This window comes from Limanda limanda, chromosome 13, assembly GCF_963576545.1.
Source record: "Limanda limanda chromosome 13, fLimLim1.1, whole genome shotgun sequence".
Lineage (NCBI taxonomy): Eukaryota > Metazoa > Chordata > Actinopteri > Pleuronectiformes > Pleuronectidae > Limanda > Limanda limanda.
In genome coordinates this window covers 22750658-22772973 of record NC_083648.1, presented here as the reverse complement: position 1 = coordinate 22772973, position 22316 = coordinate 22750658, and the positions used below count along the sequence as shown (strand labels likewise).

General features: G+C 40.1%; 1 protein-coding gene across 1 annotated transcript in view; it reads left to right on the top strand.

Moving 5' to 3' along the window:
* The window catches only part of astn1 (astrotactin 1), a 406706-nt gene that overhangs the window by 92112 nt on the left and 292278 nt on the right, over positions 1-22316 (top strand). The window contains exons 4-6 of the mRNA XM_061084738.1: positions 5644-5894; positions 6280-6426; positions 11605-11750. Coding sequence (XP_060940721.1) covers positions 5644-5894; positions 6280-6426; positions 11605-11750 — 544 coding nt within the window. The remainder of the gene's footprint in view (positions 1-5643; positions 5895-6279; positions 6427-11604; positions 11751-22316) is intronic.

Genomic DNA, 22316 nt, shown 5'->3' with positions numbered 1-22316 from the left:
CCTGGATTCAGGAATTAGCATAATAACCTGTGCATGAGAGGATTCAGTGCATGAATACTGTTATTTTCCATCATTAATATTGGGTCTCGATATTGAATCCAATCAGCCTCTTGGCTACGATAAGGTTTTATTCTATTCAAAGAAAGGAACTTCCTCTTGCTATCTTGTAGCTGTCAGATAGTGGAGATCTTTTTCCGCCTTCCTGCGTCCTAATGCCTCCTAAGTGACAGATTGATAGCTCAGTTCGAAGACCATGCCTGTTGTGTCAAACTGAGGAAGGCCGCTTCATCTCTCCTCCATTCAGAACTTGCAAGACAGAAATGTAAGTCATGAGGAGCACTGGAGCCATTATAACATCATCCTCATCCGTTAGTAAGTGGATTATGGGTCTGGAGAGCTGGCATGCTTTGATATGTGGTTTGGTTTTATTGGCTCGATAAGAGGACACAGTCCACTTAGTCCTCACTTTGACTCCAAGTAATGCCGAGCATTAAATTGTGCTTTTTCCATATCTTCTATACTAGCCCCTCTATAGATGGCTGCTAATGCAGGTGGATGGGTTTGAATTGTATATGTCACTGCGGTAGATTTGATTGAGAACCATTTGAAGTACTTGACGTTTGACATCTTATTCAAATTTACTCAGTGTTGAATAGACACAAACTGTGGCACTAAGCATTACATCTGCACTTTAATAGTTATATATATTCAGATGCTCAGTTATCAAATGACAAGCTTCCCATAACGCTGCTCTTTATTTGACCACATTAAACCTCTCTTCAAACGATAAAGACACTTGGAAACATGACAAGCAATTTTTTTCCATTTTGACAAAATCAAATCGCAACTTGACATGTTTACACGACTCTAAATTGCACAATAATCCTGCCTCCGGTGACAGGTCATTTCTCCCTCATCCTTCTGTTTCCCCCCCATTTGTCTACACCCAATGTGTTTTCCACACATTTTTTTAAGTCCTTGTCATTTTGAATCAATACTGATGTCTACACAGGTGGATCTGTGTTTCTATCACACCACTGCAGCTCATCACCTACCACCGGAGGAGCGCTTTGAATCTCTCGTCAGATTCCAACTTAAAACACAGAGCTATGGTTCTGTGGACTGTGGATGACCAGCCAGCAACAGTCACGCCTGGATAAATATCATCATTTGGGATGATCAGAAACATCAGACAGCTGGGATCTGTTTCTTCTGAACAACAGGGGCCTTGCCGAGAGTGAATGTGAGGAGTGATAAGGGGGGTGGGGGGTTACATGGAAACGTCAGAGAGAAATTGAGTGATCCCTCTCCCAGGACGGACAGGAGTGCGGAAGATGTTGCGTGAAAATACAGTGTCTCACATAGATGTAGAGATGTATCAATGTCTTGTATTTCTACATGAAATAAATGAATCACTTCTCTCAGCCTCTTGATACTAATCAGATGAAATACAGTTTTCCATTTTATTAGAGTTACTTTTTGCTGGAAATAGCGTCTTGATACTGCTGCAATGCTTTTAATGAAAGTAGAGAGGCTGTACAATAAAGGCAGCAAAATCCTACTTCAAAAGCTTAAAGAGGCTAAAATGCTTTGTAGAGTTGTGAACTGCAGCATTTTATTGAACATTCTTTGTCTATTGCAAACCACTTTCACATCCCATTCAATCCTTTGTCAAGTGTCAAGTTCCAAGGCTCTTCGTTTGTCACAGAGATCTGGAGTAAAACATGCTGGGAAATATTCACTTTATTCAATTTGTTGCCTGTTATAAGACGAGCGAGGAGCATTCACTGTTGACTTCATCAATGACTTTCAAGGTGCGGCAAATGTAATCATTACAGGGCATGAGTGGCCTGTATCATTTGTTAATGTCCTTGATTATGCAAATTAGGCAAACAAACTATGCAAATAGAAGGCTACTTATGCCAGAAATTCAAATTGATCAACTGAAATCCCATGGTTCTATTCAGGCTCACAAGTCCTAACATATTTGAAAAGGGATTTAAAAAAGAAAACAAATTACAGATTTGAATACACATTTCATTTTATCATATTTAATTAGCAGCTTTTCACAACCCTGCTTGTGTGACTGATTCAAATTCTTCACTGCAGGTTTGATTTTACCCTTGGTGTTATGATTTGTGTGACCTTTGTCATTTTGTTGTAAGAAATTGTTTTAAGGAAAACAGAAATTATGTTTTGGATCACTTTGGGTCAGGGTACGTGTGGCACAGTCAGTAAAGACACAAACATCTGTATCCATTAGGCTACATGGAAACATTATTCAGTTCATTTTGTTCTAATTTAAAATGGACTTGTTATCGTCTGACTGAGATGGATTCACCCTTTTTTTCAATTCATCACTGTTGGCAAATTGCTGCAGACTTCCTCTCTTTGAGTTGTCACCTTGACATTTTCATAACTCTCTTTGACATCTTTTCAATTGCACAGAGTATCTGATTTGGACTTCAGTTCCCAGCTGGGTAGCATCAGATTAGGCAGGAGCATGGATGCTGTACATGCAACATTAAATCCTCATTTCGCTCATGTCTGCATGTTATCTCATCTCCCCTGTCACTTTATGTAAATTGTCACATTCTGTGATAATGCAAATAATGGAATTAGACAAAGAATCACTTAAATCAAACCATCCAGAAACCTGTTCTCATTGCTTTTATACATGGAAGATATAAGGTCAGATATCAAACTGACAATCACTGTCTATTTCCTGTGTCTCTTCAGACTGGGCTTTGACTTTGATCCGTTTGCACCTTCTCAGCCAGATTCTCTTGAGTTTGCTCTCACATTTTCCACTGTGTCTTCCGCTGTGTCTTGCTGTCTTTCTCTTTCTCTCCACTTCCTGTCTGATTCTGCCTCTGTCCCCCTGCTAACCCTGTCCTCAGGGCAGGCTCAGTGCCCTTCATCTGTCCATCTTATGCCTGTGCCCAGTGCTCTATGCCCATGGGGGGTGGTGGTGGTGGTTGTGGTGGTGTGGATGCTACTGCATCCTTCAACTCCCATAATCTGCCTTACATGTCATAAAAATGTGAAAGGGAATGATTAAAACAAAAGTGGTCGTGGGAAATCACCCGGTCATATGGTATTAGGATTCCTGGAGCACATCAAGCATTTGGTTGTTTGTAGAATTGTCGCAGAATGCTCAGATAGTTGCTTGTTTTCTAAACGTGGAAGCAGCTGTATTATTGTAAAATGCAGAATTAAGTGGATCAGCAATGCTTGTAATCGATTATCCATGTTGCGTTCTACACTGGCAGCCGAGGCTAATGCCTGTTGTTTTCTTCTGGAAAGGGGTCATCTTATAGGAGCCTGACTAATCAGCATTGCCTACGTTATGAAAAAAACAATCAGAAAGCGGTTGTAAATGTAAAATCACTGTTTACTAACATCTCAGTTTCAAACAAAAAATGTCTAAACTTATTTTTTAGCGTCTCTAAAACTCACAGTATGACTGGCAGGCGCATGCCAGGTGTATCAGTAGTAGAATTAATGTAGCAGTGTGGATGTAGCCTAAAAACTTTGGAAATGATCAGGGGGTATCATAGCAACTTTTGTCTTAGTTTTGCCAATTATTACTACTCACCAAGTTGATTTGTTGTCTGAAAATGGTGTGTTGCAGCCAGTGCTGTTACGAGTTTCAAATTTTGGTCAAATATTGGAGAGTTGTACCTCTTTGGGCTGAATTATTTTTCAGATGTTAAAAAGGGAAACATCTCTCACTTATGAGGAGTATGCATGACCAAGCCATGGCTTTGTGGGCTGGTGTCAGTGGAACAGCCTCCAGGTAAACACTGGAACAAACCAATGAGCTGTTGATAGAGTCCTGCAGGAAATCAAACACCACCCACCCACACCAGTTCACATTCAGGGTTGAGATTGTAAAACTGGACAGACAGTTATGACACACAAAACTAGAAAGGCCAGAGACGACTTTATCTGCTGAGGAAACGCCGGTCTTTGGGGCTGTGGGAAGGGGGGGAGGCACACTACTTAAGACCTTTTATGACTCTACGGTGACATCAGCCATTTGTTATGGAGTGGTCTGTTGGGGCTGCGGCATCTCAACAGCAGACAGGAAAAGACTGATTGAAATGGTCAAGAGGGCAGTCTCTGTCCTGCCATGCCCCCTGGATACAGGGGAGGGAGAGGGAGAGATTGGCCAAGTCCTCTTTCCACTCAGAGGACTTGGACAGCACTGGGCAGCTCCACCTGCAGGGTTCAAAGGGTCGCTCCTGCTGCTGTCACACTGTGCAACAAGCACTGTCCCCAGTAGCCCAGCACTCACTCCACCGACACCAGCAGACAATATGAAGGTGATGTGGTCGAAAACCCTAATTTCTCATTAGAAATAGATCCGTAACAAAGATACATGCTATACAATGTACTTTGATTGTGCATTTTGTCTTGCATTCATATGGTAATAAGTTGTTCATTTTTATTAAAAAAATTATATTTGGCTAATAATTGTGTAAGTATATATAGGCTACACAATGATAGCATTGGCTTGGCAGTGGCTCAGAAAGCCTTATTTACAAAAGAAAAGATGATAAAACAGCAAACACTGATATTGTTATTTACTCACTAAGTAGGCGTTGATCAGATAGCGAGCATACACAAAGAGCACAAGCATAAGACTGCAGCAGCTTAGCACTGGGTGCTGTGAAAGCCAGATTATCAAACATGCCGTATCTTGATAAGAGCACCGATCACCGGCATAGTATACACAGGCAAAGCGATGGCATTGAATACAAATCTAGGTTTCAACATTGTTAATATGTCCATGAGCTGTTTATATGTAGGTTACAAGATCTTTATAAGCTATCACATTGTTTTGCCTTTTTTAATGTCAACCATGGAAAGCAAACAGGGGATCAGAATACAGGATACTTATTTGTAGGAGAAGATGAATGTGATTAGATCTAGTTCCAACACCATTTGATGCTTTAATCTGGCTAAAATGTTAGTTCCTCTACAATCATCTGTTTACTTCCAAATTTCAGCAAATACTTCCACTATGTTATAACCGATCACTAACATTTTTTGCAGGGAACAGGAATTTAACCTTAACAAAGGTGCCCTAGAATATGTGTGAAAAAAAGCTAAACAACCCTTGGAGTTGAATAAGTTCCCGTGCTAAGAAAGAAAAACCACAACTTTGTTTTTTTTGTAGTTTCATCCTATTACACCAAACTGCACAAATTGTCCCAAAGTTGAGAAGTTCCGCTTCAACAAGTTGACATTGATGTCATTACTGTTAGTGTGGATACATTTTGTTCAAATATAGCTAATCACAGGGCATGTGTAGCTTGCTGTGGCTGTTGACCCATGCACAAGCCTTAAATTACTAGCAATCAATCAACAGCTATATTGTGCACTTCCCCGTGCTTTCTTTCAAGGTGAAATGGCTGCACAGTAGCATGGCAGCCGCTGTCATTTAAAAACACTGTAGGTGTTATTCATTAAATTGCATCTGAAATGTTTTTCATATTATACTGCTGGTTTCATGACTGGGACTTTGATTCACATTCTACTTGGCATGAATCTCTGTCTCTGTTCTCGCCTTTGAAGCTCTCTCCTTTTTTCTCTCTCTCTCTCTCTCTGCTCCAAATGCCACCCTCCTTCCCTCAGGGCGGGATGATCGCCCTTCTGCTGTCCATCCTGTGTCTGGTCCTGATCCTCTACACCCGCAGGCGCTGGTGCAAACGCCGCCGCATCCCTCAGCCCCAGAAGAGTGCCAGTGCTGAGGCGGCTAATGAGATCCACTACATCCCCTCAGTGCTGATGGGCGGCCAGGCCCGGGAAAGCTTGAGGAACTCCCGTGGTCAGGGGCCAAACTCCAGCGGCACGCTCAGCATCCGGGAGACCCCGATCCTCGACGGGTACAAGTAGGTTTCGAGTGGATGAACGAATGTGAAATGGTTAAACGCAAAGTACCTGGAAGTAACCAGATTATTACATGCATAACCGGTGGAGGTTGTTTTTCATTTACAAAGAGGATATAAATGTGTAAAATTCAACATCCAGACAGTAATAGTATTTTACTATTATCAAAATGTTACTAATTAATTGAGGCTTAAAAAAGAATATAAGTAATTTTTTGCTAAATGCTACAGAACCAGTGTAATTTACAGAATTTACACATTCTTCCCCAAATTCGAATTTGAAATGCCCCATCAAGCACATTAGCCAATTGTGAGCTTTTCTTTTCTAATTCAGATGAGTCAAGATCATGTGACATTCATTGATATATAACCTCATCCAAAGGTACGAGTACGACATCACCGACCTGCGTCACCATCTGCAGCGGGAATGTATGAACGGCGGTGAGGAATTTGCCAGCCAAGTCACCCGCACCCTGGACTCCCTCCAGGGCTGTAACGACAAGAACAATATGGACCTCACGCCTGGTGAGTGGTACGGTAAGGTCCAAAAAGTTACAAGTGGAAAAATCAAAAACATCCTTGAAGCCCCAAATTGTATAGTATCTTTTCAATCAACAAAATGACTTCATCTTCCATTTCCTCTCTGTCTCAGTTTTTTCGTCTGTGAATATAGAGCTTATGTGTACTTTCATCTTGTTTTCCTTCATTTTTCGTTCACCGTCAGTTAGCAGCTGTGGTCAGAGGAACATCAGGCTGCTCACAGATGCTCTTCTAATCTTCACCTTCACCATGCTTAGCATTTTCCTTCCTTATGTCCTCAGTCAGCTTTACTTTCTTTCTCCCATAACTGTTCAGTGTGGCAGGCACAATCACAAACTCCACAATGAGACCCAATATAATATTTTAGAAAGCTGTGGTCCTGACCACGCAGCATCTAATTGGTCTTTTTTCAAGCTATTTTTAAAGATTATTTTAGTGTAAGAAAGAATACATCTCGTTTCAAAGCTTATTTTTATTGTACCCTTTACATACCAAATGGATGTAGGTCTGCATGACATTTTATCCTGCAGTCGAGTTTTCAGAATGACAAAATCCCCTGAGAAATGATAAAAAACTAACCTGTAGATCGAAACCCAGAGTGTCTTGATACAGACAAATCAGTTTACTTAATTTGTATGTTGTCAATCTGAGAGAAACTTTCTTTTATGCAAAAATATGTATTTTATTATATGTATATATTGTATTTTTATTATTGCCCCTCTTACTTCGAGAGGCCGCTTGTATATTCAGATACAGAAACATTCGGTTCTTCTTTAATTGTGCTCATGAAACTTTTTTGATCATTTTAAATTAGAAACTGACACGACTCTGCGGCAGAATCTTCAACATATCTAATTCATATGCGTTATGTATTTTTCCCTCCTCCGCAGCCCTACAATTTCTTCATAAAAACAAAGTAATAAGACTGTTTGTCAAAAAAGGTTACAGTTGCCTGTACAGAGGAGGGTTTTAGAATATAAGAAAAATATATTCTCCAAGCAGGAAACTATATAATTACACTGACGCAATTGCAATGATTTAAATAATCAGCATGAAGCTGTAAAAACTAATTGGATTTTTAATGAAATACCTAAGCATGTTTTTTCTTCTCATATAGGTGGGAAGTAAATTGAGTAACAGGACTAAAATGTGACTTTCACAATCATGAAAATGCTCTCCCTCTGTTAAAGAATATCATGCTAAGTATGGACTGTTCATCTGTTTTCACAGTTTGGCAACGAATCAGATGCAAGTATCCAAACTGTAGTTATTCTTTCATGGAGTTTATTCATACCACTTGATACGATCAAAAGTTTACACATACTGGCCAAGAATATTGTTTTAGAGAAGATATTTTTAACCCATGCAGATTTGCCCCGTGAAGAAGAATATTTTTGACTCAGGTATACTGCCTGAAATCTTTTAGCAGCACATTCTATCTTCTGGTTTACCAAGAGGTTATGGTGACAGGGCTGTCACACAGCGTTCTTGGAAAACCCAAACAGCCCCACCCCAGACGGGATGGAAGCAGATATATCCTGTGCATTATGCATTTAAGATGGCTAATGAGATGGAACAGACAATGCTCGTATAGCAGCATCCTGCAGGGAATATCGAACACTTGGTGAGGTCACTTAGAAAATTGAATTTGCACAAAAATAAAAATATATTTATCAGGAAATATGTTGTGGGTGCTTTTAGCCTTCTTTTTTCAGTTAACCTAAATTATAATGGTATTTCACGATTAAGTCATGCCTGTTTTGCTTCAATAAAAATAAATCAGGAAGTATAACTGGAGCTGGTCCATTCTGTTGGTCTTTTACACATTTAGTGTGACATAATAACATGGCTGTTATCTTAGAGTTGCTGCACACTAGAGGATAATTGGGCAGATTTTTGACCTGATTTGCCCCTTCTGACAACTGTGGTTCGAGGGGTTTACAAAATAATCTGAATGCTACAGATTGAGCTGAAGCCTCCCCAATCCTGATTTAAATATCAAACATCTGACAGAAATAGCCAATGAGAGTGAGGTGACCAAGTTGCCTACTTGTTTTGCTGCAACCAAAAACAACAAATTCCCACCTCACCTCCAGCTCCTGCTGCAAAATGTATAAACTCATTCTGCCTGCTCAGCCATGACTACATCCAACCCACGACTTTGGTCCTCCTCCATGTTTTTTTTGTTTTTTTCTGAAGTCATGTTTACCCATGCAATTTTCCACACTCCAGCTCAAGAGATGGCTGTAATGCACCTACAAATTGTTTTACAGCCAAAAAACAGAGGAACAAAAAGAAGAATCACACAGTTTCTACGAGGTGTCTGGAATCACCAGTATGAAATTGTTTACTACGAAGGGCAAGTGTGTGGTCTTACATACTGGCCCAATCATCGAGTGTGTGGATTCAGATCATTAAAATATTATAAATAGGATAAATCTGTAATTCAAATCTGCCTGTTGGAAAACCTCTTGTGTGCACCAGGCCTTACAGTGCCAAGTCTCAGCTTCAATTTGAATATTTTTTACATTAATCTAAATAGAAATATGTGAGAGATACATATGTATTTAACTCACAGTGCCCGAGGTTTATGGATTCATAAGTATTTGGACCCCATGCTGCAAAACCTATCTCAGCGGGCTGTGTGGTTTCAATGCAAGTTAATGTACGGCAGAGCTCGCTCTGAGTTGATTGAGAGCTGAGAGTTCACAAGTGCACTGAGCTGGAGTTGTCTGTCAATGTTAGGAGTAAAGAGGTCACCGTGCAAGTAAGGAAAATAGTCTTGAGGCCAAAAACGCTAAAATAGTTAGTTTTTCATCTTTAAATACAGATTAAGTCTTAAAAAGAAGTTTACTTTGTCAGCATACTTGCATTTGCTAATTAGCTCTAAAAGGGCTTAAACTGATAACGTAATTGCAGTAATCACAGGAAAAATGACATTTGTGTCAAATCTCATTGCAATCTTACCAATCTGACGTTCAAATGGAATTCATGGTGGCCCCACAAGAGAAGTGAGGGTTCATCATCTGAGGACCTTAGATATCTGCCAAAAATGTCAAGATAAATTAAGAGAATGTCAAGAGTGTCAGTGTAGTGGTGGTGTTGGATGAAAAAGTCAGTTCATCAACTAGGTCGACTTTCGTTCTTCAGGAACCATGAATGATATTTCATCAGAATTCATGTAATAGTGGAGTGACTAGTTGACCGACACGTGCATTGGATTGTCTTTGTCAGTATCATATCATCATAACATGCTTGAAATATTTAATCAACCAGTCGACGTAATGTGCCCTAATGAGAAATTCTCTAGACTACAAAGAGAGAGATTTGATGGGATGTCTTCTTTTAGACTAATGTTATCAGTGACCTTTCTAGGTTGCTGGTCAATCAATTAACCAATAATCAGGCATCATCAAATGCATCAGAAGCGTCCAGACACTAACAGCACGTCCAGCACTGTTTCACATTGTGAATCCTAAATAAATGACCAGTTAGTGGTTGTTTTCAGATTTTCAGACAAACGTGAATTAATATGTAAAAAAGATAAATGTTACACACACAGACATTCTCTGTCTTCCTCTCCCCCTCACTCACCCACAAACACACACACACAAACACACACACACAAACCCACGCACACACATACACACACACACACACACACACACACACACACACACACACACACACACACACACACACACACACACACACACACACACACACACACACACACACACACACACACACACAAATATTGACCTGTTAGGAAGCGAATGAAAAATGAAACGATTGTGAAGTTAATATCTGATCTGAGGCATGAGGGGAAAATAAAAGCCTTACTTTCGACAATAATATGCACAAGTGATCATGGAAAAAATTATCCTGAAGATTTATGTGAGTTACTTGCTGATTGAGGTAAATGCTAACAAGCTTTAGTAATGTGTGGTCCAAGTTTTGTAATACTTGCACCACTTAACCGCTTATAAGAGTCAAGCTGCAACATCCAATGCACCAAGAATACATGTTATCCAACAACCAGCGCTGGACCACACCCACAAACTGCCATCTGTCTCTCATCCCCCCCCCCCCCCCTCTCCTACTCTCTCTCTCTTCCACATATACACTCATCCATCACTCAATGCATCCATCACAACAGTGACTGTGTAGGCTTTAGGTCTATACTGTCCTTTTTCATCCGGGCCTAATGCATCATCAATAACGTTCTGGATGCAGAGCGGTGGGTGACAGACGCTGGTTACTGTGTTCAGTGATGCATTGTTGACAGCCAGGACATAAGTGGACTTCCACCCTTTGGTGTGTGAGAGGAGACGGGGGAAGATGCACCAGTTAACCATGTTTTGTTAAGTTATTTATAATTTACAGCATAACAATCGAAGTAATTTAAATGTGGTTAAAGCAGTAAAGTATTCGGCTTTTTAAAAAATAATTATTCTGACGATATCTGTTGTCCACAGCTGCTTATACTGTATGACAGGCTTCAGCCTCAGGCTATTAAATCCATGACGGCAGCAGGACTCATGTTTATTAACCTGCAACCTGCACTTTAGCTGATGGTGAAGCTTTTAAAATTTGTTTGCAGTTTTTGATGAGATGTTTTAGTCCTTTAATATCTTAACATGTCCCACACTTTGCTGAATTTTTAAGGCAAGGAACCCCCCCCTGCCTTACAAAACCAAATTCAACCCCTGCCTGGAAGCATTATTAAAACGAGTGGGGGTGTAAGGATTTTATTACAAGAATCCTGTTCATCTTTTTTTAAATTGTCCCTGTGTAACGTCATCTCTTAATATTACAAACCAATGATTTCATCCAGTGGGACTTAAAGGCTTTCTGAATATTCCCTTAATGACTTTTAATTTCATGCCAGCTTTTCTCACTCTTTACTTCTGGCTGTTTGAATCCCCCTGTAAACAACATGGTAGAGGGCTTTTCGTAACAGTACTGTACTCCGTGCTCGCTACATTGAGGTAGTGAAACCTCTTCCATCAAGCCAAGAACAAGACATATTTTTCTCTAAGTAGCTGCCTTGTCAATTTTGAGCGAAAGCTTTCAGTCAGCGCAGTTTGTGTCTTTGCTACTGTTCCCATGTCTTTTTTGTTTCCTTGCGTTTGTAATTAAATACCACTTTGTCTTCCACAGTGAGTGATAACACCAAGCTGGCTCTGATGAACAAATACAAGGACAACATCATCGCCACGAGTCCCATCGACAGCAACCACCAGCAGAACACCTTGCTGCCACACAACACCTCCACCAGCCAGCGCAAGCGTCTCTCCAACAACACCCGCGGTGAGTCACTCCCTCCCACAGATTTACCCTCTGACAGACCAAAGAAGAAAATAGATCACATTTAACACGGCTGCTCCGTGAGTCTAACCGCTACCAGCAGCAACGAGCAGAGCCTTGCGTAGTTAGATTTGGCCAGTTTCACCTTGAGACTCTACAGAAACATGGATGACACATCTCCACCTCCTCTCATTGTACAAAACTTAGCCAAAATCTTGTTGATGATGCTATTTGGAGCCAATGATGTTTCATCTCGTTTTCTAAAACAAAGTTTTGAGAAAAAAGGACACTTGAACATACATCAGTGTGATAAGAACTACCTTAAATGAAGATATAATCTTTCCACTTTATCGCATGTCCCATCTGCCAACATGGATCATGTTGACCTCTACTTCAGCCAGCCAACACGTAGAATGACGCCAAACACTATTTGCAGTCTTCTATAACACAGACAATGTTAAAGGGTAAATCGAGGACTAGGTCACAGAAGGGGCTTAGCAGACGCATCAGACCCTCAACTAGTTTAAACCTGGTGGTAGCTTGTTCAAAACTGCCTGTTAGGCTGTAATCATACTCTTTTTTCATCCTAAAATAAATTTTTGGTCATTAGAATTTGAATTTGAAACCCACTTTGACTTATAGATGTATACGGCTATTGCCTAACAGACTTGGCGCGGATTCAGTCCATGGTACAAACACATATAACTCATGCTCACTATATATAGCCCGATATACTTTTTTCATTTAATAAAAATGAATCATCAGGTTATTAGGTTCATCTTGCAGCGACATTGATCAATGCCCGGTGGTGCATTTTTTTATCACCAAATATTTATCTCACATCGCTCTATAAGAAAGACACGCTGAGTCACTGAATCCCAACTCACAGGTTTAATCATTTACAATATTATGAATGCCCTTTAAGAAACTCCCAAGGAGCCTGGGCCTCTATTTTGAAACTTATTGGACAAAAGTTATCAATAATAAAGTGAAGAACACAAAGTTGTGTGAGAAAGTTATTTCAGGATTCACAAGCTCTTTTCAGCATTCTGATGATAAACCCAATGTTATAATCAACAGTAACCCAAATGTGGGAATTTCTCACATAGTGTGAATGTGGAGCGAATAAACAAACATCTACTCCTTTTTCTCTATTGTTTTATTTTCTATCTGCATAATTTTCCCATTGTGAATTCATCAGTTACTCACTCATCCTGAACAGGCCAGTGAGAAAACTATGATTTTGGTGCAGCTCTCTCATGCTATTATTAAAAGACTAGCAAAACTGAAATCGAATGATATAGTCAAAGAAATAAGCATTTTATTACTATCACTGTTAATGTTTATTTGCATTAGTGTGGGGTGAACAATGATAGAATGTTACTAAGTACATTCGCACAATTACTGTACACAAATGTGAGGGACTACATTACTTGAGTATTGCAATTTCATCTAGTTACTTTACAAATTTAGATGTTTGAAAAAACATAACGAGAGACAACAATAAAACCCTGCTTTTACATGAATGCATGTATAATCATAACACATGTAACATACACAGAGTGCATTCATTGTGAAAATGGCCATATACCTGTACATGTCCAGCCAGCATCATTGAACATAAACACTAAGGAGACACGAGAGCAGGGGTGGAAATTGACTCAAAGCTAAAAAGACAAAAATAAGAAGTGAGGACACCACCGTTAAAAGGTGCCAAAATGCTATTTTGTATTTTATAAGGTATGTAAACTGATTCTGTAAATACTGTTTGTTCTTGTATTCATTTGTACTCCCTGCCGCTGACCTCACAAACTCCCATCTCCCTGCCCTGTGATAGTGTGGGAGCTGTAGCGTGCAAGAGGAGACTGGGGAACAAGGGACAGTATAAGAAAGAGGTTACTGTTCATGAAATTGGAGGAAAATATCCCATCATGATAAACAGAAAAAGAAGCTGGCGACATTTTCCAAATGTCACTTTGGAAATTTTTGTTGACCTCGCACCATAATTCACTTTCCTCCACACATGGTTGCATGGGTGTATTATTTTCAGCCCAATTAAAAACATTTCTGCGGCTCTAGTGGCTGTGGAAAAATTGCAGAAGTTTACTTCTGTAGCAGATGAAGAGGTGGAGCGAGAGAGCGAGAAGAGAGTGGGGAGAGAGAACATTGTGCACATTCGTTGCGTCTCAGGTCTTCACTGTCAACAAAGAATGTAATAAGATTGTGATAACACTGTCAACAGGAACAGAAGCAGTGTATGCAGTGTGCTCATTTTATTCTCTCATTCATCTCATTAATGAGCGGTAGACTTGCGCCATGATTCACAGAACATGGTGCTCTCTGTCTGTCATGCTCTCTTCTGTCATGCTCTCTGACCTTGACTGGTTCATTGCATACCTGCAACCACCGTGGCACTGATGGGTTCCTGGAACAGAGAAACGGAGCAGAGGAAAACAACATTCACCAAAGCCTTTCATCGATAATGGAGGCCGAGGACAAAGGGTGAATGCCCCCAACACCTCACAGAAAGCAACACTTGACACCGTCGGCACCTCCAAATGGCGGTCTTGAAATATTAAAAAACCTAGGCGTCCCACTACTGTGTAACATCAGTGAACTGTAAACAACACAGTGATATTTACCTCTCCTGCTAGCGGGGGAGGCTTTATAGATTACTTTGAAATGTGGGTGTACTGTCTCAGAAAAGAAAATTCTGTCGTGACAACTTTGTACAATGTGAATTCCTAAATCTTGAACTTCTCTTAAAAAGTGACAACATTTCTGATAGATTTGAATATTTACCACAAGCTGTGTCTATTTCCCTATTGATAACCACCTCTTGTTGCCATGCCCACAGTGACTAATGTCTTCGATATTCAAAAGCAAAGATAGTCTGAAATTGTTAGAGCACTAAAAAGCTCCTATAGGGGCCTGTCCTCTACCAACAGCCAATACGCATTTATTTTAACACTGACGCTTGTATAAGCTTCTTGAAGCTAAACTAAAGTCAGAGAACATGACTGTCATATGAATCATTGTCATAACAATATATATATATAACCCACTCCCTCAACATATCCACCCACTGTCGGCACTGAGAGAGCACTGGACACAGGGGTTCTGGATTGTGGTTGAGACTCTTGATTGGCCCAAGATATCTAGATTCTCTGCTGTACATCATAGTAGTTGCCGTCACCTTACAGGTACTAAAAGTAATCTTTGTAGAAAAGTGTAATCCTCTGTAAATGTATAATATAAAATAAAAAAACCCCATTGTGCTTAGATTAGACAATTTGGTGTAATATGCATTACTACACAGTTTTTATCATAATTGTGGAGTCTGATGTGGTGGATGTTAGTGTTCTTGGACAGATTTCCTACTTCTTACCTGTAGCAGCATACCAACTGTCACTCAATTCTTTATGTGCTTCGACCGGTTGGGGTGAGCGGAGAAAAATGGACAAGCTGGTTAGGACAGAGAGTTTCTGTAACTAGTACTCATGTGGTGGCTAGCAAATCAGTGGTTGCCCACCACACTTATTGATGAGCCCTGACCAACTAGACCTGGAGTTAGCCTGTTTTTCATCAACCCACTAGCAACAACATGTAAATACGGTAACACTTTATAATCGGGAGCATGTATATAAGTAGCATATTGGCTCTTTATCAGTCATTATAATAATCACTTTCCTAATATAAAGTGTTACCACAAATACGTATGAATGAATTTAAAGACAAGGCACAAAATTGGTCCCTATAATTTACATACATTTCTGTCACTGGCTGATGATTTTAGATTCTCATCTGCAGCAATAAAGTAGTTATAGTAATATTTCCCTCCACATAAAGTAAATTGCTACATCCAGGAAAACCCAGTTGCAGGGTCAACAATTGATATTTCAAGAAGACAAACTGCGCTGGAGGACAGTCCTGAAGCAACTCTTCGGTCAGATGCTTTGCTCTTCAGTTTTCCTTCTGTCTTTACTGACCTCTCATTCTCTGGCTTCATCAATGAGCGTTTGCCAAAGCCCTTGGTGTCCTCAAGCCACACGAAAGTATGACACCCAAGCTCCATGCTCAGAAAAAGGAAAGAAAGATCTCATCCTTATTAATTTAATGATATTTTGTATATTTTGAGAGAAAGATAAATAGCGTGAAGAAAGAAGGAAAATCCCTGTGCTGTGGTTATAATGGCTATATCTGTTGTGTTAGCTTGGTGTATGATCATGCATTTGAATGCACCCAAACAACAGACACACACACACACAGAAACATACACACAACTTTAAAATAGCAGTTCTTCCAGGTACAGGGTGGTATCCTCCAAACTTTCCTTCATATGAATGAGGCTGTCTAAGCAGGTAATTAGATCAGCATCATGCATTTTTGGAATCGCTGTTGTTGGAAATTCCAGTCAATGATTTTCATCTTTGTCAAAAAATATGCACAAACAGAACTTTTGTTGTCCTCAGTGGACAGGTTTTGTGCATGTGCAAGGCGGCCATTACTGGCAGGTGAGGTAAGGACTCTTCCCCTTTTACGCTGAAGATGCCCAAGTGCCTCTCTTCCCTCCATGTGTCAGCACTTTTAATGGACTCCAGAGTTTCCTCTCAAGCAACTAAACTTACCAAAGAGGCCAAATGTGAGTAGGGGATGTCAGAGAGATGGACTGGTGTTGCCCCAGACCTTAAGGCCCCATCACTATTTCATGATTATAATTGCTGGGCAGGTGTATTATTGATTCAGAATTGTGAACCAAACAACACTGAAGTTAATGATGTCTAAAAGGTGGACGAGTTAACTTATGTTACATTGTTCCATTACTTCTGCATACATCACAGAGGTTGCTTTGATCACTTGTCGCGACTAGTCACAACATTACAAACGTAAGTATAGTTCTGTAGTGGATTGAGAGAATATTAAGAGCGATATTATATTTATATTAATAATTCAACATAACCAGTTTCAGTATTTGTCCACCAAGATAGCTGTTTAGTGACAGGTGTAATAACAATAACAGAAAAATATCCTCTCGATGTGGATCCAAGATGGATTGCGTTGGCAGAAAATATTAACATTTATCTACACAAAGTAGCAGAATAATTTATAGAAAATTGTCTTAGTGATACAACTACAAAGAAAACACAAGAAATCAAAGACAGAACGAAAAAAGATGATTTGTCCTGTTGGAAAGATGAAGGTCCTTGTGTGTGCGTGTGTGTGTGCGCACCACATCAATTCAGCACATGATTGCAGGCCCATTACTGGATCTGTTCCCTGCCACTGTGACCAAATTTCTATTATTTCAGGGTTATTTAATGGCAACCCCATTGTGCCTTTTAGAGTTGAGGCTGCAGAGAGGGATGGCTCTTGGCGTCAGGCGCTGGTCAGCCATGGCTCGCACAACACTCTCGCCCATGTCTGCTTCCTCACAGCCTGTGATCCTGGGCTCTATTGGACATCTATTCTGTCCCATTACTTCACAGTGGGGCCATGTGGTCTCACCTTCCTGCCTCCAAATGGTTTCAGGGTCATGCCCTGTAAAACACAGCCGGAATAAGAGATGCCCTGCGATGTGTATTATGAATTGGGATCTCAGGAAGAGCAATGTGTGGCATGTGGTGTCTTTCAGTTGGCACAGAAAAAGGGGAAAACTGCAATTCATTGAGAACCAGTACTTCAGGGCTGTCATGAACTAATTTAAACCCAGTTTAAACTGTTGGAATGGGTGTGTCCACTGTTGAGCTGGGGGGATTTTTACATTATCTATGTTGGTCATTGACTTTAAGCTTGTCTGGAGTGGCATCCCTTTATTTTAAAAGTAGACCCACAGGAATAACTTATTATTTTTTCAACACTAACATACAAACTTTTCTAACAACAGAAATAATTGAAGCAACCAGAGAAGCTAGGCCCTGTAGTAGCTCATCAAACGAACCATTGTCATCAGGTTCAGGTCGGTGTTTGCTTTCAAGACCCATTGTTCCCTTTATATGTACATTATGATAAATTAGCACCATTGTCGCGTTTCATGCCTCTGGTTGCAGAGCATTGTTGTTTCTGTCTAAATCCACTCTGGTTAAAGCAGGAACCCATAGTTGTTAGGTCCCTAATTTAAAGAAATGCCTTGTCAAACGTTGCACTGTAGAATCTTTCCACACTCCCGAAAGTTAATTAGAACAAACGGTGGTGGAAGCTGCCATATCTTTGTTTGAGAAACTTTTGGTGACTCGCCCACTTAAAGTTTAAGGTTGATTCTCTTGCTGCTTAGATTTTCAACTGTGTCTTTAAACTTAAGATTTGTTCAGCCGTGTTCAAACTTCAGTTTTACCCTTAATATTTCTTTGTTTAACCAAAGCAAAGAGGAAAGCTGCTGTGACACCTAGGTTGTTGAAGCAGTGGGATGTCATTTTTATTTGTTATATTGCCCAACACATTGCAGTTACAGACATAATTTCTACTAATTATTAAACATTGTATACAGTTGTTACATTACACCTCAGGCAGGTTATTGATGCTGGCATATGCATTTGTTGAGCAATCAAAACTTTTCGGACTTTTACACTGGCATATGTCACGGAGCAGAAACAAAAAAAACTTAGGTGTACTAACTAATATACATATGACCTTTTCAAGCTGAATATTTCAAAATTACATGAAATCAAAGCAACACATTTAGATAAGATTGTCAAGGGCAACTGTCACTGTGTACTGTATTACACTAGTACAAACAGCAACTCTAGCACTAAGACTGATACTCTGATACTGGGTCATAATGCTCTTAAAAGGAGGACCACAATGCTGTGTTAGTAACAGGGTTTTCTAGTTGCCCATACAATATTTGTATTCCTTCACAATAATACAATAACGTTTTTAGATTAAATGTGAGTACTATATACTTCCTCTTTTCCCGGTTCAATTATCAAACCCTGTTATTGAAAAACAATATATTTTATTTACTTTTGTTCAACATATGTTAAAGATTGTACAGCATTGTTTTATTTAAATTTATTCATGGCAAATTAAATAATATGCTGGGTAATAATGCAGTAATTTGCATTTGCATGTTGTCAATGGGGGTTAAAAATCCATGTCAAAGATGATTTGTCTCCACTTTTTAAAGAGAAAAACTGAAGCATTTTGTTTTTTGTGAAATTCATGTAGCTGCATTAATTATAAACACCACTAATGACTTATATCAGTGCCATCATTGCCGTGTCAACCTTATGCTCTGGATTTTGATTCATGTATCCACTTTCCTTGTGAAGGTAAATTGTCATTGGCCTGTTTTCCGGCAGTAGGCATAATACCATTTTGTTGGTTTAAAAAAGTTGTTTATACTTGCTGTTGCGTACTGAATTGCAGGTGAATGTCTAGCAGTGGATATTTAATGAGGTCTGTCATGTTGTCATAGCAACAATAATCCCAGCATCGTTAAGATATTGTTTAGTACTGACGGCTGCAAATAATAACTCTTCACGATTAGGAAGAGAAACATATTCTCCCCTGTAAAGTAGGTGGGGAAATAGATATGCATCCTGGTAACAAATGTTGAAAATAGTCTGCATCTTTAACTCATTGAAACTGTGAGGCCACAAGAGCATTTGAAAAAACATCCAAAGAACACTTGACTGAATTGAATTTTCTCAAAATGTTTGAAAACCTTAAAAGGCTCAGCGAGTAAGATTTAGTTGAAAGGGATCTATCGTCAGAATTCAAATATAAAATGAATGCTTCAAGCCCGAATTGTTATAGAAAAACAAACAATCAGCCAACCTCTGAGACACATTAGACCCACTAATACCAACAAAGTACATAATCCAGAGAAAACCCACAGAATGTTCTAAAATTAGATATTATTTTAAAAAGGGTTGGTATTAGAGCTGCTACAATGCTATTCTCAAAATATTACTTTAGAATATCAGATGAACGTTTCCTGAACTGATTTTGGTTTATTTTGAATCTTTCAGTTTCTGTTTTACTTCCACACCCTCCTTACTGTTTGTTGCAGTGGCTGGTGTGTCTGGAAGTCGTTGCTACTCTCCTCCAGGTGGAGGCAGTGTGGAGACCATGCTTTCTGATACTATTACATGAAAACAAGAAACTTAAAGAAACGTTACCAGCGCAGTGGAGTCACGTAAACACACGGTACCGCTCGCTGTTGTATAGAGTTGAGTGAAGACGGTCAAAAAAGACTGAGTTTCGCTGTATTACTCAGGCTGCACTACAGCATCTATTCACAGGCGCGATCCCACTACTGAGCGGCAGGGGGGCTTTGACCTGCTCCGTCTCCGGCCTGGGCCGATGCACCCCTCCTTAGACGACCTGGTGGTCCCGGGCTCCCCCAGAACCACCATATCGATACCAGACTTAGTGCGGACACCTGATCGGCATAGTCCGCTGCAGCTCAGAGGTCCTGAGTTCAAACAATCCACCAGTCTCAGCCTCCCAGTAACTTGGATTACAGGCGCTCGCCACTACACCCGGCGAGTACTGATAGTTCCCTATGGGGTTTTAGCTTCTACAGGAGTGACGTCAGCAAGCAGGCTAGTGACATCTGGTGGTCAGGTTCATGCATGGTAGATATACAAATAGGTGGATGGAGGTATATATATATATAGTTAGAGAGATAGATAAATAAATAGATGGATGGATAGATAGATAAATAGATAGATGGATATAAAGTTAGATAGACAAATGGACTGATAGATAGATAGATTAATAGATAGTTTATTTAGAACGGTGGAAACAAAGGCATCAAGAAGCCAAAAAAACAGTGAACCACATGATGAGCTTAAGAATAATAAAGGTCCAAAAGACTCAAGAAAAAGACAACAGTGTGTTGTAAAGATTCCTGTACCCAGTCAAAGCATAGACTTGCTACTAAAATACCTAAGCTTTGTAAACGCGAAATGTCTCATCAAAACCATAGTTATTTTGTATCCCTCAAAAGCCAGAGGTATTTTAATTAATTTGTTCAGATTTATTTTGACCTAATGACAGCAACAATGGAGATAACAGGGAAGTTAAGAGGTGACATGCAGCAAATGATTCAAACCCAGGCTGGCGGCAAAGGGACTTAAACTATATATATATGACTAGCAATGATGTGGAGATTGGGTAATGATTAAGTATGTATGAACAGACATTACACTTGTTTCAGTAAATTTAAGGTGCAAATGTCTGATAGGTCAGTGTGCGCTTATTTACCTCAGAAGATGTAAGGTACATTTTCTCTCAACTCTGTTTGAAACTGCCTTTCTTCTCCTGCACCACCGAGGCATGCTGTTGCAATTTGAACCACTTTAACTTCCTCCAGTGTAGAACTATTATGTTGTGGACAGCATTTCTTTTATGTTCCCTCCTCACTGGAAAATGTGCAGCCTCAGAGCTGTTAAGGGCAGCTGTGTTCTATTCAGGTGTTTAGAGAGCTACTCACAGCGAAAGCTCCATTTCCTGTACTTCCGAACTTGAAAAAATCCAACCTAATAATAAACTTTAAAATAACATTTCAAAATCTATGCTCCTGAAAGGCATTAAGAGTGCTGCAGTTGGGTGTTTACATGTGCCACCAATAGTTGTGAACCACATGAAGAACAAGAGCTTCAGGGTCATACATGGCTTGGGGTGGCCTGGGAATGTTGCATAAACAATTTGGAAGTTACAGAAATGATCGGACAAGGATTCCCCTCAACTGACAGTGGAATGGTTTTGGGGTAGGACACCGGATATGCATTTCTGATGAAGCACATTGGCAGTTTATTTAGGCACCGAGGTGCTTTGAGCTTAACAAATATTATGGCTCAAGGCTGAACCCAAAAAAAGACACTGGACAAGCTGGCAAAGGGAAAAAAATATATAATTTATTGTAACTCGGGCAGTGATGAAGAGATGGTGGCAGGCTGAGGCTTGGGGCAGAGATGAGGGGGAGTTATCCGGGAAGAGGCTTGGCAGAGAGGACCCAGAGGCAGAGAATTGGCTTTGTGAGCTCGGCAGACTGGCAAGGTGGACAGGCAGGCAGAGGATCCTGAAGACACGGAGAGCAGGTATAAGACGGGCAGGGAGGATGGCAGGCAAGCTCTCTGACAGAGGTACTAGTGTCTGTTATTCTGGAGGAAGAGCTTGAAGCGTGGCACACAGACAAACCAATGGATTGCACAACAATATGGCTGGGACTAGCTGCAGGGCTCTCACAGTGAGTTGGGGATGGGCAAGGGTGTTGATATGCGAGAAAGGGCAAGTGTGCTGAGAGAGAGCGAGGAGAGAGAGGGCTAAGGGGGATGGGAAACTAACAGACACAAAACCAACACTCACCAAGCATATCTGAAAAAGGCCACAAAGAAATACACACTACAGGAAAGCAAGTGGAAGAGGGAGTTGTGTGTTTATACTAATACGCTTCTAACACTGGTTGAGGGTGATGACAATGCCATTGGATGGATCATAAACCATCAATCAATTTTTCAAAATAGCCCATATTTACAAATGAAGATTTGTCCCACATAGGACGTATCATTCTCTGCCCTTAATCCTCGAATAAATTGTAGAAAGAAAAAAAACCTTTGTGAC